Source organism: Papaver somniferum, chromosome 6 (genome assembly GCF_003573695.1).
Source record: "Papaver somniferum cultivar HN1 chromosome 6, ASM357369v1, whole genome shotgun sequence".
NCBI lineage: Eukaryota > Viridiplantae > Streptophyta > Magnoliopsida > Ranunculales > Papaveraceae > Papaver > Papaver somniferum.
This window is the reverse complement of record NC_039363.1, coordinates 116,746,181-116,766,812: the sequence shown is the minus strand read 5'-3', so window position 1 is coordinate 116,766,812 and position 20,632 is coordinate 116,746,181. Positions and strand designations below refer to the sequence as shown.

General features: G+C 38.8%; 1 protein-coding gene, 1 long non-coding RNA gene and 1 pseudogene across 2 annotated transcripts; 2 read left to right on the top strand and 1 right to left on the bottom strand.

The window, feature by feature from the left end:
- Positions 1 to 217: 217 nt before the first annotated feature.
- On the top strand, positions 218 to 3,498 carry LOC113288997. Its single transcript, XR_003330798.1, has 4 exons — positions 218 to 1,730; positions 1,819 to 2,029; positions 2,414 to 3,041; positions 3,129 to 3,498. It is a non-coding gene; the product is annotated as an uncharacterized LOC113288997 (long non-coding RNA).
- A 1,497-nt stretch (positions 3,499 to 4,995) lies between these two features.
- Positions 4,996 to 7,370, bottom strand: LOC113291360 (uncharacterized mitochondrial protein AtMg00810-like). Its single transcript, XM_026540902.1, has 3 exons — positions 6,408 to 7,370; positions 5,129 to 5,184; positions 4,996 to 5,044 (listed from the first exon to the last, which is right to left on the bottom strand). The coding sequence occupies exons 1-3, from the start codon at positions 7,368 to 7,370 to the stop codon at positions 4,996 to 4,998; spliced, it is 1,068 nt and encodes a 355-aa protein (XP_026396687.1).
- Positions 7,371 to 10,642: 3,272 nt separating this feature from the next.
- The window catches only part of LOC113291359, a 34,743-nt pseudogene continuing 24,753 nt past the window's right edge, over positions 10,643 to 20,632 (top strand).

Below are 20,632 nucleotides of genomic sequence, written 5' to 3'. Positions count from 1 at the left end.
AGAGCAAAGGTCACACAAATTGACTATTCCGTGGAAAGGTGCAGCCAGGGGGGAATTCAAGAAAAAGGTGCAACAATGTGCGAGTTGGACTCGCTCGACCAGGTGAGTTAACGAAACCCGCTTTTTGTCTAACCTGCCCTCCCTGGTCGGGTTAGTTCATTATCCCTGGTTAGGTTAGGTTATACAGGTATGGTGTTGAGATGAGTTTTCTTTTTTCTTTATCAGAATGATCGGCAATTACAGATTAGTTAGGTTAGCTTATGTATCCCGTATCTCTTCTCCAAATTTTGTCTTCATTTTCTGTTTCACCATCTTCATGTGCAAGTTTGCAGAGTCAGATACCGGTGGACATGAATTCATCAAATCCACATGGTACAGGTATGTACTGTGAATTTTCAGTTGATGCAGGTTAACTACTCTGGTACACAGTACAGTTGATGCAGTTGTATGCGGATGTATCAATTAAACACAATTTTTTTTTGAAGGAAGTAAATAATGGCTTAATGTCGTCAAACCCAGCATAGTGTCAAGCCAAGGTAACAGCAAAGGGTAGGGAATCTTGTTGAGAATTTTGTTGGATATTGGAAATTGGATGTTATGTTGCTAGTGTTGATTGATTGATAATCTTTGAAATCAATCAAGTGATAATAGATTGTTAAGGGTTCATGAATACTTCTGACTTGTCACTTCGTGAAAACAGGTTTGTTTGATCCATCAGTAGCCAGTACTAATGTAATGTTACTGACGTAGTTAATATCTTTGGATTGATCTCATTTGATTTTGATATCGGCCTTCTCGAGATACCAAATTTTCATGCATTACAGTTGTAATTCTTCCGAATTTTGAGCACATACTCTTAGGTGATTCCTTTAAGTATTCAGATGTCGCTGGATTTGATGTTTTTCAATTGAATGCACTCGTCGTGTTTGACAAAATTACTCATCTAAATATTTTTTCTTTGATATGTAAATCTGTTTAAGTGAATTGCTCATCTGAATTACAGTTAGAAGGGCGTATGTACTTAATATGATATCATTTTTCCAATTGGCAGCAGTATAGTCCTGGAAAACACGGAGAATATAAGCCCTCTGCCACTACTATTAGGTTGCTTATGTTTTGGAGTCTACTGCAATTGCGATATTTGTATTTGTTTTTATCGGTTGCTTGTGGTTTTCTTTTGATGATTCCTTAGTTTTTTGTTGATATTGGAAAAGTTGTCAAAAAGGGACATTATATATGATTTTTCTATTAGGACTTCCGATGTTCTTTTGATAGGTATTAGTTTTGCACCACAAAAATATTTTTTTTACCAAGTGCATAATTTTTTTTTCCAAACCACCCCCAGTCTTCAATCCTGGTTCCTCCACTGTTTATTTGCAAAGATATGTTGGCAGAAACTATCCTTGAAGAGATAAAGAAAACTTGTTGTGGATAGACTTTTGGCATTGTTCATCCAACAGAGGTCAGGTGAAGTAGCTAAAGTAGGGGTACAAGAAGTTGTGTACGCCATTTACTGGTACTCTGGGTCATGGAAGTGGAGCATTTTTGGTATCAGTGGTTTCTCGTATGTGGGTAATAATTCATTTTACTCTTTTTCTTGTTCTTGATAGACGGATTTGGCGTAGGCCTAGCAGTGGTCAGATTCGGTAGCACAGACCAGTAATCGTCGAGTGAGCGAGAGAAACACATTAATGATATCAAGAAGTTGAAATGGGTTGCTAAGGGAAAAGGTGCTATTTAATTTAATTTTTGAGCAGTCATGCAATGCTTTTGATACTGGATTTGATTTTGATTAGTATTGTATCTTATGAGATGCAGTTTGGCCACCCTCAATTTTCGTGCCTCGTCCATGCTAGTTTTAGACCCTTAAAACCTTGTGTACCTTCAGAATATTGAGAAAAAAGTAACTTTTGTAAGCTTTCTTGCCTATTCGCAAGACATCACTATCGAGAATATCAAGAAAGAGCTTCAAGCAAGGCCGACAACAAAGTTAGTTCATGACCTGCGTAAGAAAGTCAAAATTTTGCAGGTAATCAATGATGACCTTCTTCCAATCCCTGCTATTGCAACTAACTCGACCTGTTCCACTATCAGACCTTAATTGCTCGAAAACAAGTTCTTACACTTAAATTTTAACCCGACAGTCACACTTATTTTTTTTGTTACATTTTTTTCAGAAATTACTATGATTTTAATTTTAATCAATTTCAGACCTAGAATAATATTCTTATTTGATTGCTTCCAACTGCTTTTTGTAAAGTCTGTATAATTATATTATAACTAAATCTCCTTTTATAATTAACTGAAGAATAAGCATGCCAAAACATTCAATTAGATTTGAGTTATTTGACACGGATTGTGATTGTAAAGTACTTGGTATGCTATAATGTATTATGTGCACTTCTTTATTCAGGTTAAACTTTCTGAGCAATCAAATTTGCTGGAAACGAATGCGATATTGCATACCAAGTAGTTTTGTGAGTCGTTGGTGAAAAACAGGGTGTTGAAGCTTGTTTAGAAACTAATTGGAACCTAAGAAATAGGTTCGGATTGTGTGACGCATACAGTTTGATCAGCAGTATTGGTATGTCTCTCGGGTAGAGAGTTAGAAGCCCAGGATACAACCAGGAGTAGCAGTGAACCAAGTTCATCCAGGTATCCGTCGATAATCAAGGTGTGAAAAAAAACCCAAGGTGATTCCAGCAAGTGAGTTAATGCCGTACTAATATATGAAGGGAGGAGAAACAGTCAAGCAAGATTAACTATGCTCGAAATTGTTGCAGATGTTCAAACTGAACCAGTTTAAGGGGCAATGCAGAATACGTTCTTTCTAGTTTGGGTTTAAGGGAGGCTGTTGGAGTTATAGATTAAACCCAACCTAGAAGTGTTCTAACTTCTATAGTTAAATGTCATGTTTAAATTCTGTAGTTCCAATCCATAAGGCCGCATCGAAGAACTCCTACAAGTGCTCCACGTATGGATCATCAGTCGGCTAATTCTGACGAATTAATGAAGCATATTCCTACTGGTCTTCCAAGGAGGTATGATTAAGCAATCAAATGGAAACAATTTTCCTTCGTCTTTCTCTTTTATGCGTTCTCATTTTATTACTGGAACCCATTTCGTAGGTGTCATTGTCTAGTGTGGGACATCCCTCCACTTTCAACTTGCAAGGCGACCTTCCTAAAGTCGTAGTGAGAGCTTGAACCAAGGCTCTATTGTGACGAGCATGGGTTTTCATCCACGGGAGAGGCTGGCTGGCATATAAGCATATAAGGATTTTGAGGATACCTTGTAACATTTTTTCCAAGCGTTTCAAAGATGTCTAAACATTTGGTGTATGTAGTACCTAAGTAATATGCAACCGTATTAGATAGGTACCCAAATTATATTAATTTACCCTTTTGAAGAAGTACCCAATAAATATCTTGAGACCCTCTTATAGAGGTATCCGGTTTATATTATTTGACCCTATTAAATAAGTACCCATTATATTTACAGTACCATGATACAAGATGCCCATTTTAATCAATACGACCATGTTAGTGAGGTACCCACTATATTTTGTACGACTGTCTGAAAGAAAATATGTACTAGTTTGCTCATAGAAAAGTGAACTTTGCAGCAAGCACTATGCAAAGCGAGGATGTTTTATCGCTACCGGAGTTCATGATAGCTATTTAGGTAGACCAGAAATCCTTGATTATGTGAAGAGGCTAGATAGGGTCTATCAGATTTATCTTATTGAAAAATTATTTAAGGACTACTCGGCAGTTTCAGGTCATCCTGATCCTATAATTAATCATTTAACAGAACTAGAGTTTAACTCAAATCAATCCTTAAATTTTATTAATGTTCAATATCATCGTTTGATACACATTCAAATTTATTATTTATGCATTTGAAACCCCAAAACAAACAATAATAAGCATTCACTAACCCAAACACCCAAGATTTTCCGGAGAAAGATTTGGGAGAAAAAAACAACAATAAGAACAAGTATGTTCTACCTAAATCATACGAACTGAAAAACTTCTAAATGAAGCAATACAATTCAACTACATCGTCATCAATATCCTTGGTACAGTTGTAAGCTTTCTGGTAACAACAAGTCAGGTCTATCTCTCTGGTCCTTGTACTTGTTAAGATTCGCAAGATGATTTCTGTTATTTCGCAAAGTCTACGCAATTCAGTTGTTCTCCTGTACTGCTTACAGAACTGGAATGCTCGGTGGGAAGTCATTTATGCAATAGAAAGAAAACAAGTCAGATCTTAGACTCAAAACTCATTAAGAATGAAAAATGCGAAGGAGATAAACGGCTTCTGCAAGGTATATTAAGAGCAAAATTGAATACCGGAGATGACCATAAACACTGATAAGATGTTCTATTAACATGAAACAAATGAACTAAGGTGATTTAAGCCTCAAATACATCCCATTCCAATTCCATGTAATAAATTAAGTTATAACAAGCTTCAGACTACACCACACTAGAGACTAAGATGTAATTATCCCACAACAAATAAGGAATCAAACCTGATTAAAATATCAAATGGCTTACTGCATAGAGCGCTTCTAGTTTAGAGTTGTTACGGAGAATTTCAAGAATCGTTCTCTAGGTCTCCCATAGAAACTTGAACCATGGAGTAACAAGCACGTGGTCAGATATATCCTTGCCCTCCTCTCCACCAACATAGCTCCGCATAAAGTCTTCATGCCTCTTATCATCTTCCAAGTCATCAACGTCGATAGCTTCTTCCAATGCCTCTGCCTGGCTCTTTTCATTCTCAGCTTTCTTAGTTGAAAGATGCAAAATATGTTTGATCACCTCTTCCAGCGAACCAACATTAACTTGTTGACATACAATCCGGTACTGAATCAGTCCATCTTTTGCGAACCGACCCCTCCTTATCTCCACACAGAGTTCAACATCCTTGAACATTATACGCTCAAGTATTTTCTACCACGCACGATACCTCTTTGAGGTGATTACATCATGCAGTACTTGCAAGGCTGCTTGCATCTGCCCGACATGAATCAATTCTGGATTCACACATAAAGAAAATGACAAAAACATATCAACACAGTTAAAACACTCAAGATGGAAAAAAACTATTTAGTACTGACCTTGTTGATGTCTTTATATCACTCAATTCTGAACTTTCATATCCATTTCCTCCAAACTGCTTTTTTACAGAGAAAATAACTTTGATAAAGAAGAAATGATCTCAAATTTAAGTTTTAATGGTTAGAAAATATTGGTTTGACACCTTGATGATTAACTTAATACAAATTCTGCACCATAACATGTCCATGCATCGCAATTAACAAATAAGAAGGTTTTAAACTCTTTTAAAATGTTCAAATACCAACTCCAAGTAACCTACGGGAAAACATTTATTATATAGCTAACCTTTGGTCATCACAATCAGAGTGTACAGAGTCATGCTTAACAACAACAACAATAACAACTCAATTAACATCACAAAGAACCTTTTCGTCGCAACTCAAAACTATGGCTTACAAGTAACCACAAATAAAAACCTATAAATGAGGCTTACCTTATATCTTGGAGAAACTCCACGAATCTGGCTGTACCATCTTCCACAGGTGGAAATCGGATGCACTAAGATCATTTTCACTAATTACCTCTTCAGTGAAGAAGGAAAAATTGCCGGTAAGGCCATGTAGTTCTTTGTTCACAAGATCCGCGACGGTTGAAGAATTTGAAATGTCAACAAAACAAAAAGTCCCTACACTAATGAAGTCCTTGGAGTAGATTTTGTAAAGTTGGCAGAGTTCAGTCGGAGCAACTGATACAGCATCTAGGTAAAGTCAACCACGGACATGGATGTTTACACCTTTTGGAACATATTCAAACCACCGCTGTACCTAGGTTCATTGCCTGACCGATTGCTGATTCTCCCACCAGACCACATCTTAAACTACACGTTTTCTCTGTGGAATTGTCTCACAACTGTGTCGACTCTTTCTTTTCATTAGATATATATATGGATACAAAATACAGAGAATAGCTCAACTTATCACGAATATACATGGAAGTTTCAACCAAATACAACAAACTATGACTGCATAGGATTCAGACCTTCCTGGAGACTTGTTCTGGTGGTTACTGACGGCTTGCTCTGGCTGTTGTTGTGCCACTGTTGTGGTAGAGCATGTGTACACGTCCAATACCCCCCTCAAGTAGGAGCGGGAGGATGATGTTGCCGAACGCCCAACTTGCTACAAGATGGCGAAAGTGATCCACACCAAGTGGTTTGGTGAAAAGGTCAGCCAATTGGGCTGCAGAGGGAATGTGGGTCGGTTTGATGAGACCGGAGATCAATTTTTCGCGAACAAAATAACAATCGATTTCGATATGTTTAGTTCGTTCGTGAAATACCGGATTTTCAGAAATGTGAATAGCAGCCTGATTGTCACAATAGACTGGGATTGGTTTCAGAATATTAACACGAAGATCAGTGAATAAATAATGTAGCCATTGTAACTCAGAAGTTACCCTGGCGAGAGATCGATATTCTGCCTCAGCAGAAGAAAGAGAAATAGTGGGTTGTTTCTTGGATTTCCAAGAAATAGGACTAGCACCCAGCATTGTGAAATATACTGCCGTAGAACGACGAGTAATTGGGCAACCTGCCCAATCTGAATCAGTATAACCAGCTAGGGAAAGAGAGCTAGTTGCAGAGAGAAAAATTCCATGACTAACAGTACCTTTGAGATAACGAACCACACGATAAGCAGCATCCAAATGACCAGAACAAGGATGTTGCAGAAATTGACTTAAATAATTCACAGAATAAGTGATATCAGGGAGAGTCACCTGAAGATATAGTAGACGACCAATTAATCGTCGATAGACACTTGGATCAGGTAGAGGATTTTCTGAATCCGGTAATAATTTAAGGTGTTGCTCCATAGGAGAAGCAGCAGGTTTAGCGCCCAAAAAACCTGCATCTTGGACAATGTCGAGAATATATTTACGTTGTCCAAGGAAAATACCTTTTGGAGAACGAGAAACTTCAATTCGCAGAAAATATTGCAAACGCTCAAGATTTTTGAGCGAGAATTTGGCTTCTAGTTTATGTTTGAGTTCGTGAATAGCCAAGTCATTATTACCTGTAATGATGATATCGTCGACATAAACCAAAACATAAATAGAGACTGCACCTTTGTGAAAAAGAAAAAGAGAGTAATCAACACGAGACTGTTGAAAACCTTCCTCAAGTAAGGCAGTAGAAAATTTAGCAAACCATTGACGAGATGCCTGCTTAAGACCATACAGAGATTTATTGAGCTTATAAACACGAGTATCTCCCTTTTTCTGAAAACCAGGAGGAAGTTTCATGTAGATTTCTTCATGGAGATCCCCTTGTAAAAACGCATTATTGACATCAATTGATGAAGAGGCCAATTAAAAATGGCAGCAATAGACAATAAAACACGAACAGTGACTAATTTAGCAACAGGAGCAAAAGTATCATGATAGTCAATACCTTCTTGTTGTGTGTATCCTTTGGCAACCAGCCGGGCTTTATGACGTTCAATGTCACCATTCAGTTTATATTTAAGCTTGAATACCCATTTACAACCAATGGCAGATTTTCCAGGGGGAAGAGTAGTCATAGTAAAAGTATCATTATCTTGGAGAGCAATATGTTCTTTAATTATGGCATCGCGCCACGCTGAAGATTTAATGGCCTCCGTAAAGGATCGTGGTTCATCATTAGCAATGACCGAAGAGAGAAAAGCACGATGTTGCGGAGTGAATTTATCAAAAGAAATATAATTGGTAAGAGGATAGAGAGAGTTGGAAGAACCTTTGTTAACAGAGCAAATGTAATCTTTCAAGTGAGAAGGACGATGATGTTCTCTGATGGATCTGCGTAAAACATTCTCAGTGGCAGAAATAGGATTAGGAGAAACAACTGTGTCAGGTGGAACGCCCGGAGAACTGAATGTAGAATGAGAGTCATTCTCAGGAGAAGAAGAACCATTCGAAGTGTGTGTGGACGAATTATAATCATCTTCTTGCAAAAAAGGTGAAAGACTAGGAGAAGATGTATCTGTCACATGATTTGATGGAACAACAGGTATGAATTCCTCATAGAAAACATCATCAGAATCTATAGAAGGTGAAATTACATTGTCAGATGTCAATTGAGCATCTTTGAAGGGAAACAAATGCTCATGAAAAACAACATCTCTGGATACAAAAGTTGTCTTTGTGAGAAGATCCAAAATAATGTAACCTTTGTGATTATAGGGATATCCCAAAAATACACCAGGCTTAGCTCGTGAATCAAATTTAGAAGTTATTTTTGTGTTTCGAGCATAACACAAACAACCAAAAACGCGTAAATGACGGTAATTAGGAACAATACCAAGGAGAACTTCATGTGGAGTTTTATGTTGCAAAACAGGAGTAGGCATTTTATTAATGAGATAACATGTCGTGAGTAAACATTCTCCCCAGTAAGTGATTGGCAAATGTGATTGAAAACTAAGAGCACGAGCCACGCTAAGAAGATGACGATGTTTACGTTCAACAACACCATTCTTTTGAGGAGTGGAAACACAAATCCGTTGATGATGAATACCATGGTCATGAAACCATGTTTGCATTTCTCTGGATAAAAATTCTGAGCCATTATCAGACTGCAATCTTTGTAAGGATGAAAGAAATGGAACAGGAGTGTCAGTGGATATGTGATCAATTTTGTTAGAATATTGAGTGATAACAAAATTAAAGAAGTATTTGAGAAATTTAAAAGTTTCACTTTTGGTGTGCATGAGATAAATCCATGTACAAAGTGAAAAATCATCAACTATAGTGAGAAAATATTTAGCACCTGTGAGGGAGGGTGTCACAAAAGGACCCCAAATATCACAATGAATAAGTTCAAAACAGTGTTTCGAAGACAATGCAACTTTATTAAAGGATAAACGGCTTTGTTTATCCAATGGACATACATCACAGAAGTGAGTAGAACTATATTTAATATAATCAAAATTACGACAAAGAAATTTGAAACATTCTAAGCTAGGATGGCCTAGCCTGCAATGCCAAACATCGGCAGATGCTTTATTACACAATACTCGATTGAAGGACTGATGAGGATTGACTTGGAGATGATCCAGGCCGGAGATGAAATCAGCCTGACCAATCACTGTTCTCGTTACTCGGTCCTGAAAGAAGCAGACATTGTCGAAGAAATAAGCGACACAATTAGTTTGGCGAGTCAACTGACTTACAGAAATAAGATTGAATTTGAAATTAGGAATATGATGCACATTCGACAGCTTAAGTGTAGGCGAGAAAACAACTTCGCCAATATGCTTAACAACGGAGAATGATCCATCCGGTAGTTGCATTTGAATCAATGACTGAACAGGCATATATGATTTAAAATAGTGCAATGAATTACAGATGTGGTGTGTGGCACCACTGTCTACAAACCATGGATCAACAAGAGACGTGGATAAGGTGATACCTGCAAAATTGGCACGAGTGTCAATCTGTGCAGACTCTGGTGCAGGATTAAACAAGGCTAGAAGACGGGAATATTGGTCAGCAGACAGCGTTGGCAGAGCATGCTGAATGGCAGACGTATCAGCTGGTGCAACTGCAGTCGCTGCTATGATGTGCATATTGCTGGAAGATGGAGGCAGAGAGTTGCTGGCGCTGGGAGGAAAACCATGGAGTCGATAACACTTGTCTCTGATATGGCCAAGATTGTTACAATAGTCACAGAACGGACGCTGGAGCTTGTTTTGGTTGGATGAAGAACGAGAACTGGATGGAAAATGGCGATTCGAATTGAGTGCAGCAGCATCAACTGTTGGAAGAGAAACAGCAGTGATGTGTTGTTGTTCTTCCTCTTGCTGAACCAGATTGAAAATACGGAGTGCAGTAGGGAAAGGGTCCATGGTTAAGATCTGACTGCGAAGGTTGGAAAACCTATCATGCAGACCCTGTAGAAACTCCATGGCACGCTCCCTTTCAATCCTTTCAATCATGTGCTTGCCAGCACCAGAAATACAGGCCTCTGTAGAAGCTACCAGGGAATCATATTGATCCCAGAGTGTTTTGATTTTCGTATAATAGAGTGACACAGGCATAGACTCCTGTCTGATGGAAGCAATAGAGGACTTTAAACGAAAAAGAATTGGAGCATTGGAAACACAGAATCTCACCTGCAAGTCCTTCCATATAGCATGGGAATTGGGGGCATATAAACAGCTAGCCCTGATGTCTGGTTGGCATAAGTTGAGAAGCCAACTGCCTACAAGATCGTCACATCTCTTCCAGCATTGGAACTGCAATGCATCTGTTGGAGGAGGGAGAGAGCCATCAACAAAACCAAGTTTTCCCTTAGCATTCAGAGATTTTGTGATTCCTCTGACCCAGGAACCATAATTATCCCCTTGCAGAAGTGGAGAAGACAGCACTGTCGCAGGGTTGTCACTAGGATGGATTATGTAAGGGTCTAGAGGTTTTGGATTCCCTGAAGGATTGATATGGGTTTCATTGGGTTGGGTAGGGTTCCCTGAAGAGGTGTGAACTAGAGAATTAGGAGATGATTGATCAGAGTCAGTCATGATGAAAGAAAAAAAAAGATGACAGAGGTGAAGCGGAAGTCTGGAGATTAGGGTTCCTAGGATCTACAAGGATACCATCTTAAACTACACGGTTTCTCTGTGGAATTGTCTCACAACTGTGTCGACTCTTTCTTTTCATTAGATATATATATGGATACAAAATACAGAGAAGAGATCAACTTATCACGAATATACATGGAAATTTCAACTAAATACAACAAATTATGACTGCATAGGATTCAGACCTTCCTGGAGACTTGTTCTGGTGGTTACTGACGGCTTGCTCTGGCTGTTGTTGTGCCACTGCTTTGGTAGAGCATGTGTACACGTCCAATACCACAAAATTACATTAACCACGTCATTTTCCTCACCACCTAACCATTCATACAAACAAATAAAACTTAGCTGATGCAATTCATATATAAAATAAATATCCATCGCATACTAAAAAGAAATAACCTTTTCTTCTATCGATAGCTAAGAATGACATAGTAGAAAATCCCAAAGGAAAATACATTGTACCCATGGTCGTTGAAATATCAACAACACAGGGAAGAAAACCAGAAACCTAACACCAGACACCTTCCGCCAAGATAGGAAGGTCATCCACATACCAGAATATGACGTGACACCAAAGTGAAAAACTAAAACCCAGAGACTTAAACAAACCAGTTTCTTCAAGCTAAGTACAAGCAAGTTTCACATACTGAGTACAAGCAAGTTTCACATACCGAGTACAAGCCTCATGATAGACACATTTTTGTGTCTAAATTGTCCTCAATGTCTATATTGTTGGAGATCGATTTTTGTACTAATATTATTTTTTTTTATGTATTTTTAGGTATTTTTGGAAAATAAATATTGTTGGAAAATTCAGCTCGAAAAGTTGCTCGGAGCACCCCGGAGGACATTTGCTATACGGACCCCCATTTTTGCTAACTGTCACCCACGGCTATATGTAGCCCATTTTTTTTCCACATCACCCATTTTTGCCCACAACACCCATCTTCTTCAAATTCAAATATAAATTTTGGCGGGAAAATATTCACAGATTTTCAGTTCGTGATTTGGAGGGGTTATAATGTGATTCAATGGCTGAAACTTCATGGGAATACTTTATTTAGCTTAACAGGCGTGGTAGGGTCGTTGGAATTGATCCAGTTTGGCTGGATAATCGTTGGGAAGAAAACAGAGGTGTGTGTGCAAAGGGAGGAGATATTAACGGGATTTGCATGAGTTGGAGAGAGTTTTAGCATGCTGGGAAGACTCTAACAACTGTTGGAAGCGTGTACGAGGTAAAAAAGGAGAAGTTGACATCCACAGACGCGTGAAGGAATCAAGAATCGAAAGAAAATATTCCAGAAAATATTTTCTTCACTGCCGGATATATGAAGATCATTTTGAGTTATTACAGAGGATTTTCTTCACCTGTTGGATATAAATATGTTGCTGAGGTTGCGAGGAAGGAGATAGAGAGTTAGGGGTGGAAACAGATGTATTTGGTGAGCTGTAGAGAAGAAATCAGAGGTTGCAGAGTCGTTTCTGCTGCTGCTGCACCTGAAGAACATGAAGAACATTAGACACTCAGAAACAGTCGTAAAATCTACAATGAGAACGACAGAAGCTTGTGGGTCGTGTAGCTATAGTGACAGAGGCATATACTATTTATCGTACTCTGTAACAGTGGGTTTGTAACGTTTCCCTTGCGTTGCAAATTCCTGATTTATTTGATCTCATCTCATTTTCATCATTTGTAAGCACCTTTGAGCAATGAAATCATATTTTGAGCGTGTTTCCAACATGATGAGCTAAACCCAATCCTTGGGGCGATGGAGGATGCTATCTTTCCAATGAAAAAGTGGTAATTCTTAATTCTTTAATTTGTGCAATTTTTATTTATGATTATTTGCCTAGATTGAAAATAGATTTTATGGTTTTTGTTAAACAATTGTATTTTATTTTGATGGAACATGCTTAGCCTAGGGTTTTGATGTCTCATGCTTTGGATTAACATTTGTTGTTTCTAAAAATCTAATTTTGCAATAGTTGAGAATCAATTTGAACGTGTGAAATTGCATGATTATAATTAGTATCACTTTGGAATTGGTAAATAGCGGAATCCTAGCCCCAGTGTCTCCATGATTCTCACAACACTTTTTATTCGAGTTTGCTATATTTTTTTTTATTTATAAAAATTAAGTCTAAAATAATCTTCCTTCACAAGTCTCAACGAATCTTTTTACTACAACAACTTGAAAACACATCAATTTTTTGGCGTCGCCGACGCGGACTTGTCTTTAGGCTAGAGTTTTTAGATTTTTTTTTTAGGTTTTTATTTTTATTTCTTCTTCTTTACGTTTTTGGGTTTTTGTCTTTTTCTTTCAAATTTTGGAATTTGGAGCGAAAGAAAATTTTTCCAAAGCTTTTGGTGAATACTTAAAGACTGGAGTAAAAGGCAAAGCGAAAGGAGCGAAAGAAGAAAGAAAAAAATTTAAAAAAAAAAGAGAGAGACATTTTTATTTTTTTAGACTTTCTTTTTCTTTTGCACTTTATATTTTTGGACTGTGGACTTTAAATTTTGGGACATTAATTTTTTTAAACCCTACGTAAGGGTAGTTTAAATATAATCTGTTTTCAGAGAAGGACGGTGATTAAAATATCACCTCGGCCCCTCGGGTTCGTACATGACATAGGAGTCGTGGCCCGAGTCGACTACAAAGGTTCATCCCCCATCTGGTACGGGAGGTAAGTTTGTCGAAACACTCGCGAATCCCCTGTCAACGAGTTACTGTCTTCCTTCGTATGCATATATGTTGAGGACTTGAAAACGGCTGCTTTAATTTCCTAGTAAAGGGAAAGGAATGGCCATACAAGATAAGGGTTCGGATTTCATCACCGTTCTCTTCTTGCCCGCCTTAGGAAAACGACACCAAACACGAACCTAAGCCTAAAATTTTGACCAGAACGAGACCGATAGGGTAACGAGCTTAACAGGAAAGTCATTCGAAAAATATTGGTTACTCTTTTAAGCATACTTCGAAGTTCTTGACGGTTTCTGTAAGTTGAATGCGTGACTGCGCCGCCTTGTAATACGGTGAGGCCTTGGGTATCAAAGCTCCACCGAGCTTCCCTCGCCTCTATTCAACTTACTTTGACTCGGATTGATTCCAGAGGGGTTTGCTTAAATTGTAACGAATTCCCGTTCGAAGGATTAGAAGCTGGTCTAGAAACAATCTAATTGGAGCCATCATGCTTTTTGTTTGCTAGAAATCAGTAGGTTTGCTGTGGTGGAGTCAGCCTTGTTTGTGTTTGCATAGAACATCCCTTCCTTTTTAGGAATTTTCTTTTTGATTTTGTTTTTCTAGTGTATGCCTGAAGTTTTTTAATGGGCCTGGAAAAGAAACATTCTAGGTCGTTTGATTAGTGACAAACCTAGTAGTTCTTCTTGTGAAGGCGGGGAGATCGAAGACTCTTCTTTTGAGAGCCCCGTTTTTGGAAACTTCAGTTTTGAGAATCTGTCTCTTCGTGAGGAAATTACCCCTAGTACTCCTAGTCCTTTGGTAGTGCCAGAAATGGCAACTTTGAAAGCTTTGCTAAACCCAAATAGGACATCTCTTCCATCTTGTATCAAGTTAGCTGAAACCGAGGCAAATTATGAACTAAAACTTGGGACTTTACAGATGCTCCCAATGTTTTTAGGGAAGGAGAATGAGAACCCCTATTTTCATGTTAGGGAATTTGAGGAAGTTTGTAGTACTCTGAAAATTAAAAACCTAAGTGATGATGCGTTGAAACTTAGGTTAGTCCCCTTTTCCTTAAAAGATAAATCCAAATCTTGGTTGTATAGTTTGGACTCTGAGTCGATTGAAACCTATGACCAACTTACTTATGCCTTTATACATAAGTTTTTCCCAAGGCATAAAACATCGTCTATTAGGACACAAATATGTACTTTTGCCCAACAAGAGGGAGAATCTTTATATAGGTACTTAGAAAGGTTCAATGACTTGATATCTCAATGTCCTCATCATGGTTTGGAGAAGGTTAGGTTAGTTCAGATCCTCTACGTGGGTTTAGATTATTCAACAACAACCATGGTTGAGTCCTTATGCACAGGTGGGTTTGAGAATAAAATTGTTGATAAAGCGATGAAATTTTTGAATGAAATCGCCGATAAGACCCAACAATGGGAAAATAGTAGGGAACCCCAGAAAACAATTCTTCTAAGTAGAGGAAATGTTAATAGGGTAGAAGGATCTCATGAGTCAGATGCAAAAATAGTAGCTATAGCCAAAAGGTTAGAAGCCTTAGAATTAGGTCATTCTAGTGGTAGTAGTGGAAGAAATGAACCTTTTTGGGAAGGTCATGTTGTTGAAGAGCAAGCCAATGTTCTTTATAACAACACTAGGTTTGATAACCGACATAAGTTTGACCCATATTCAGAAACCTATAACCCTGGCTGGAGAAACCATCCAAACCTTTCTTGGTCCAAGGGCCAGAATCAAGGCAGTCTAGTAATGCTCAGGTTCCCCCAGGTTTTGTCTACATTAAGAATCCTTCAGCTCCGGCACAGTTTCAGAACCCTTCAGATAAGAAGATTATGAGTTTAGAAGAGTCTCTTGCTTTGTTAACTCGTAACACTGTGCAGTTTCAGCAATCTGTTGCTCAAGGTTTAGAAGAAAATAAGAGAATAGGTCAGGCTAACTCTCAGGCTATTTCCGAGTTGAAAACCCAGGTTAGTCATATAAATGAGTCTTTAATAGAAAGAGGTAAGTTTCCTAGTCAGACTCAACCCAACCCTAGAGGAATTAATGAAATAGGTGAAAGACTATCTGATCATGTGAATGCTATTAAAACCCTTAGGAGTAGTAGAGTGATAGACAACAAGGTTTCCATGCCTGATAGTGAACATGCTGTAGTTCACCCTTCTGAACCAGAAACTTAGGAGACTGATAGAGTCTCTAAAGAGACCAATGAGGGTCATATTGAGCCCGGCTTTGTCCCTAGAGACCCATTCCCACAGCTGCTAGTTCCAACTAATAGGGAGTCCAATTTTAATGATATATTGGAGGTTTTTAAGTAGGTAACTATCAACCTTCCACTGCTAGATGCAATTAAGCAGATTCCCTCTTATGCAAAGTTTCTCAAGGATATGTGTACGCGAAAGCGAAATCTTAATGTCCAGAAGAAAGCCTTTCTATCTAGTCACGTGAGTTCTATTATTCAGAATACCACTACTCCTAAGTATAAAGACCCAGGGTCCCCTACCATTTCTTGCACAATAGGTAAATACCGTGTTGAGAAAGCGTTGCTTGACTTAGGAGCTAGTGTGAACTTACTACCATATCATGTGTACCTTAAGCTAGGACTTGGTGAGATGAAACCTACCCAGATGACACTTCAGTTAGCTGATAGGTCCGTTAAAATTCCTCGTGGTGTGATCGAGGATGTTCTCATAGAGGTTGACAAGTTTATTTATCCAGTGGATTTTGTTATCCTAGATACCCAACCTGTCCCTGACCCAGAGAACCAGATACCGGTAATTTTAGGTCGCCCGTTTTTAGCTACATCCAATGCGATCATTAACTGTCGAAATGGTATTATGAAATTGTCTTTTGGTAATATGACTATTGAGCTGAACATTTTTAATATTAGTAAGCTACCCTCTGAACTAGATGACTCGAACATAGAAGAGGTGAACATGATAGGAACATTAGTCGAGGAGTCATTACCAAACACTTTGTTAGAAGATCCATTAGAGAAATGCCTAGCTCACTTTGGGATTGATTTTGATGATGATAATGTGATTAATGAGGTGAATGCTTTGTTAGATTCAACCCCTTTGTTAGATACTAGTAATGGATGGAAACCTAAAGTCGAACCACTACCAGTTTCTAAGTCTACCCTAGTTCCTTCGTTAGAAGAGCCTCCTAAGTTGGACCTAAAACCATTGCCAGATTCCCTGAAATATAGGTTTTTAGGCCCGTCTGAGACTTTACCTGTGATTATTTCTTCCGTCTTGGATAGTGACCAGGAAAGTAGGCTAGTAACCGTCCTTCAAAACAACAAGGAAGCTTTAGGGTGGACCATAGCTGACATTAAGGGTATAAGTCCCACTGTTTGTATGCATCAGATCTATTTAGAGAGTGATACCAAACCTTCTAGGGAGATGCAACGTCGACTAAACCCTAATATGAAAGAGGTAGTTCGAAACGAGGTCCTTAAGTTGTTAGATGCAGGCATTATCTACCCCATTTCAGACAGTAAGTGGGTCAGCCCCGTTCAGGTTGTACCCAAGAAATCCGGTATTACTGTAGTCCAGAATGATAACAATGAGTTAATCCCGACCCGAGTGACCACGGGTTGGCGTGTTTGTATTGACTATAGGAAATTGAACAAGGTCACTAGGAAGGACCACTTTCCCCTTCCCTTCATCGACCAGATGCTAGAGAGATTAGCTGGACATAGTCACTACTGCTTTTTAGATGGCTACTCTGGATATAATCAGATCGTTATTGCCCCAGAAGACCAGGAGAAAACCACTTTTACCTGTCCCTTTGGTACCTTTGCGTATAGACGCATGCCTTTCGGGCTTTGTAATGCCCCTGCGACTTTTCAGCGTTGCATGATGAGCATATTTTCTGACATGGTAGAACGGTTCTTAGAGGTCTTTATGGATGATTTTTCAGTGTTTGGTTCGTCTTTCGATGAGTGCTTGCATCATTTGTCACTAGTGTTGACTAGGTGTAAGGAAAAAATTTAGTGCTTAATTGGGAGAAATGTCACTTCATGGTTCGTTCAGGAATTGTTTTAGGGCATATCGTATCTTCTAAGGGTATAGAGGTAGATAAAGAAAGTTGACCTTATTAAGACTTTACAGGTCCCAAAAACCGTAAGAGATATTAGGTCATTCTTAGGGCATGCAGGTTTTTATCGTCGATTCATTAAGGATTTTAGCCTAATTTCTAGACCTCTTTGCAATTTGCTTGCAAAAGATGTTAAGTTTGTCTTTGATGATGCTTGTTTAGAGGCTTTTGAGAAGCTTAAGAATTTACTCACTACCGCCCCCATAGTCCAGGCACCCAACTGGAACCTACCCTTTGAGATCATGTGTGATGCTTCAGATTATGCTATTGGTGTTGTGCTAGGTCAGCGAGAAAACAAATTACTTCATGTGATTTACTATGCTAGCAAAACTCTGAATGATGCCCAGTTGAACTATACCACTACCGAGAAGGAACTGTTAGCCATTGTGTTTGCCTTAGACAAGTTTAGACCCTATCTCTTAGGTTCTAAGATCATCATATATACTGATCATGCTGCTTTGAAATATCTTTTGTCTAAGAAGGATACAAAACCTAGATTGATTAGGTGGATCCTTTTGTTGCAAGAGTTTTCTCCAGACATTAGAGACAAAAAGGGTGCCGAAAATGTTGTAGCAGACCACTTGTCTAGGCTAGTTGTTAGTTCCCCTGATGATTCCCTTCCTATAAGGGATAGCTTTCCTGATGAACAATTGTTCTTTGTTACCCAATTACCTTGGTATGCGAATATAGTGAACTATCTTGTTACTGGTCGAATGCCCCAACATTGGGGTAAACAAGATCGTTCTAGGTTTTTAGCTGAGGTTAAGCACTTCTTTTGGGATGATCCTTATTTGTTTAAGTATTGTCCAGACCAGATTATTAGGAGATGTATACCTGAGAGTGACCAGTCCAGTATTATTTCCTTTTGTCATGATCATGCTTGTGGGGGTCACTTTAGTGCTAAGAAAACTGCTGCTAAGATATTGCAGTGTGGATTCTATTGGCCTTCGTTGTTTAAAGACTCCCACAGTTACTGTGTGACTTGTGAACGTTGCCAGAAATTAGGAACCATTTCCCGTAGGAACATGATGCCCTTGAACCCTATTTTAGTTGTGGAGGTCTTTGATGTGGGGTATTGACTTTATGGGTCCGTTTCCTAATTCTTTTGGTAACTTATACATCCTTGTCGTGTAGACTATGTCTCTAAGTGGATTGAGGCGGCTGCGTGTAAAACCAATGACCATAGGGTTGTGATTGAGTTCTTGAAAAATAATATACTTACACGTTTTGGTACACCGCGAGCTATAATTAGTGATGGAGGGTCGCACTTTTGTAATGGACCTTTTAGGCTTTTGATGAAGAAATATGGTATTACACATAAGGTAGCTACCCCGTATCATCCACAGACTAGTGGTCAGGTAGAAGTTTCCAATAGGGAGATAAAACGTATATTAGAGAAAACAGTTAATCCTAATCGGAAAGACTGGTCGTCTAGGCTTACTGATGCCTTATGGGCTTACCGTACTGCGTTTAAGACCCCCATTGGAATGTCACCTTATCGACTTGTTATGGCAAGGCATGTCACTTACCTGTTGAGTTAGAACATAGAGCTTATTGGGCTGTTAAGCAGCTAAATTTTTCACTCGACAAGGCAGGAGCCCATAGGAAACTCCAGCTCAATGAGTTGGAAGAGATTCGTAGAGATGCATACGATAGTGCTAAGGAGTATAAGAACAAAATGAAACTTGTGCATGATAGAAATATCTTAAGAAAGTCATTTTCTCCAGGTCAAAAAGTTCTTCTGTATGATACCCGCTTGCATCTTTTCCCTGGGAAGTTACGTTCTCGGTGGACGGGTCCTTTTATTGTTCGCACTGTCTTTCCTCATGGAGCTGTTGAGATCGAGACACCGGATGGTAGTAGTTCTTCGAAGGTTAACGGTCAGAGATTGAAACCCTTTTTAGAGCCCTTTCCTACAGGTGATATTGAGGAGGTCCCTCTGGAGGACCCTGTTTACCCTTGATTGACCATCGAGGCGATTGTATGTTGTATATTAGTTTTTGATTTCTCTCTTCACCCAGGTACTATCTTTCCGACTTCTCTCTTTACTAATTCCTCATGTTACTTTACTGTTTGGTATTGCTCTTTCATTAGAAACATTGAGGACAATGTTAGATTTAAGTTTGGGGGTGGGGAAGAAACTTTTTGTTAGCTTTTAGTTGCAATAAATAAACTCCAGAGCCTAGAAATTTATGCTTATTAAGGTTGGCACTAACCAATCTAAGTGGATGGGAACATCTTGGTTGTAGGAGTTGAGGAACCAATCTGATTAGATGGAAACATCTAAAGAGTCTATTCATAAAAGCACAGAGCTCAGGTGTTAGAATTAAAAAAAACATGGTAGTTTCGCCATATCTCGTTGAATCCTAATCCTTCTGTTTTTTTTTTTTAAGTGATTTGGTGGGGCACACGATTCAAGTTGTTACCTTTGCTAGGGTAGAGTGATTGAGATACAAAAAAAAAAAAAAAAAAAGAAGACCAGACCATTAGACCAACCGGAATAAATTCAATAAAGTCGACCACTGGTGCCCTTGTATATGCCAGTTGTGTTGACCTAGAGTTAGGTTTATCGACCACTGGTCCCCTTGTATATGCCAGTTGTGTTGATATTAGTCAGACCGGTATCTCAGTCCATTAGGATAGGTTCACCTTGGCAGGCCTTCAACGATATGGGAAACACCGTTCTTTAACCATTCTTTATCCATCTTCTTAATCTTTCCATGTGATTGGTTGACTCCGGTTATGATGTACAGAAACTATCTGAGTAGAGCTCTGTCACTTATATATGAATTTTAGTATGCTGAGTGCAAACTCGTGTAACAATTGGAATTTCGCATCAGGGTACTTCCTCCTGTAGTCAATGAGAGTATGCCAACCAAGGAGATTCTTTAGTGCCTTCCAAGGTTCTGCGTAGATAGCTAGGGTCTGGAGTAAGGTTTTGTGGGTACACCTCTGGTAAACCCTCCGGAGACAACACTCCGCCACTAGGGCCACCTAGTGGTTTAACGGCTTGTGCACGTGCTAAGTGTAGTCATTTTTTTTTCTAGATTAGATTTGCTCGAGGACTAGCAAATAATAAGTTTGGGGGTATTTGATAGACACATTTTTGTGTCAAATTGTCCTCAATGTTATAGTGGAGCTC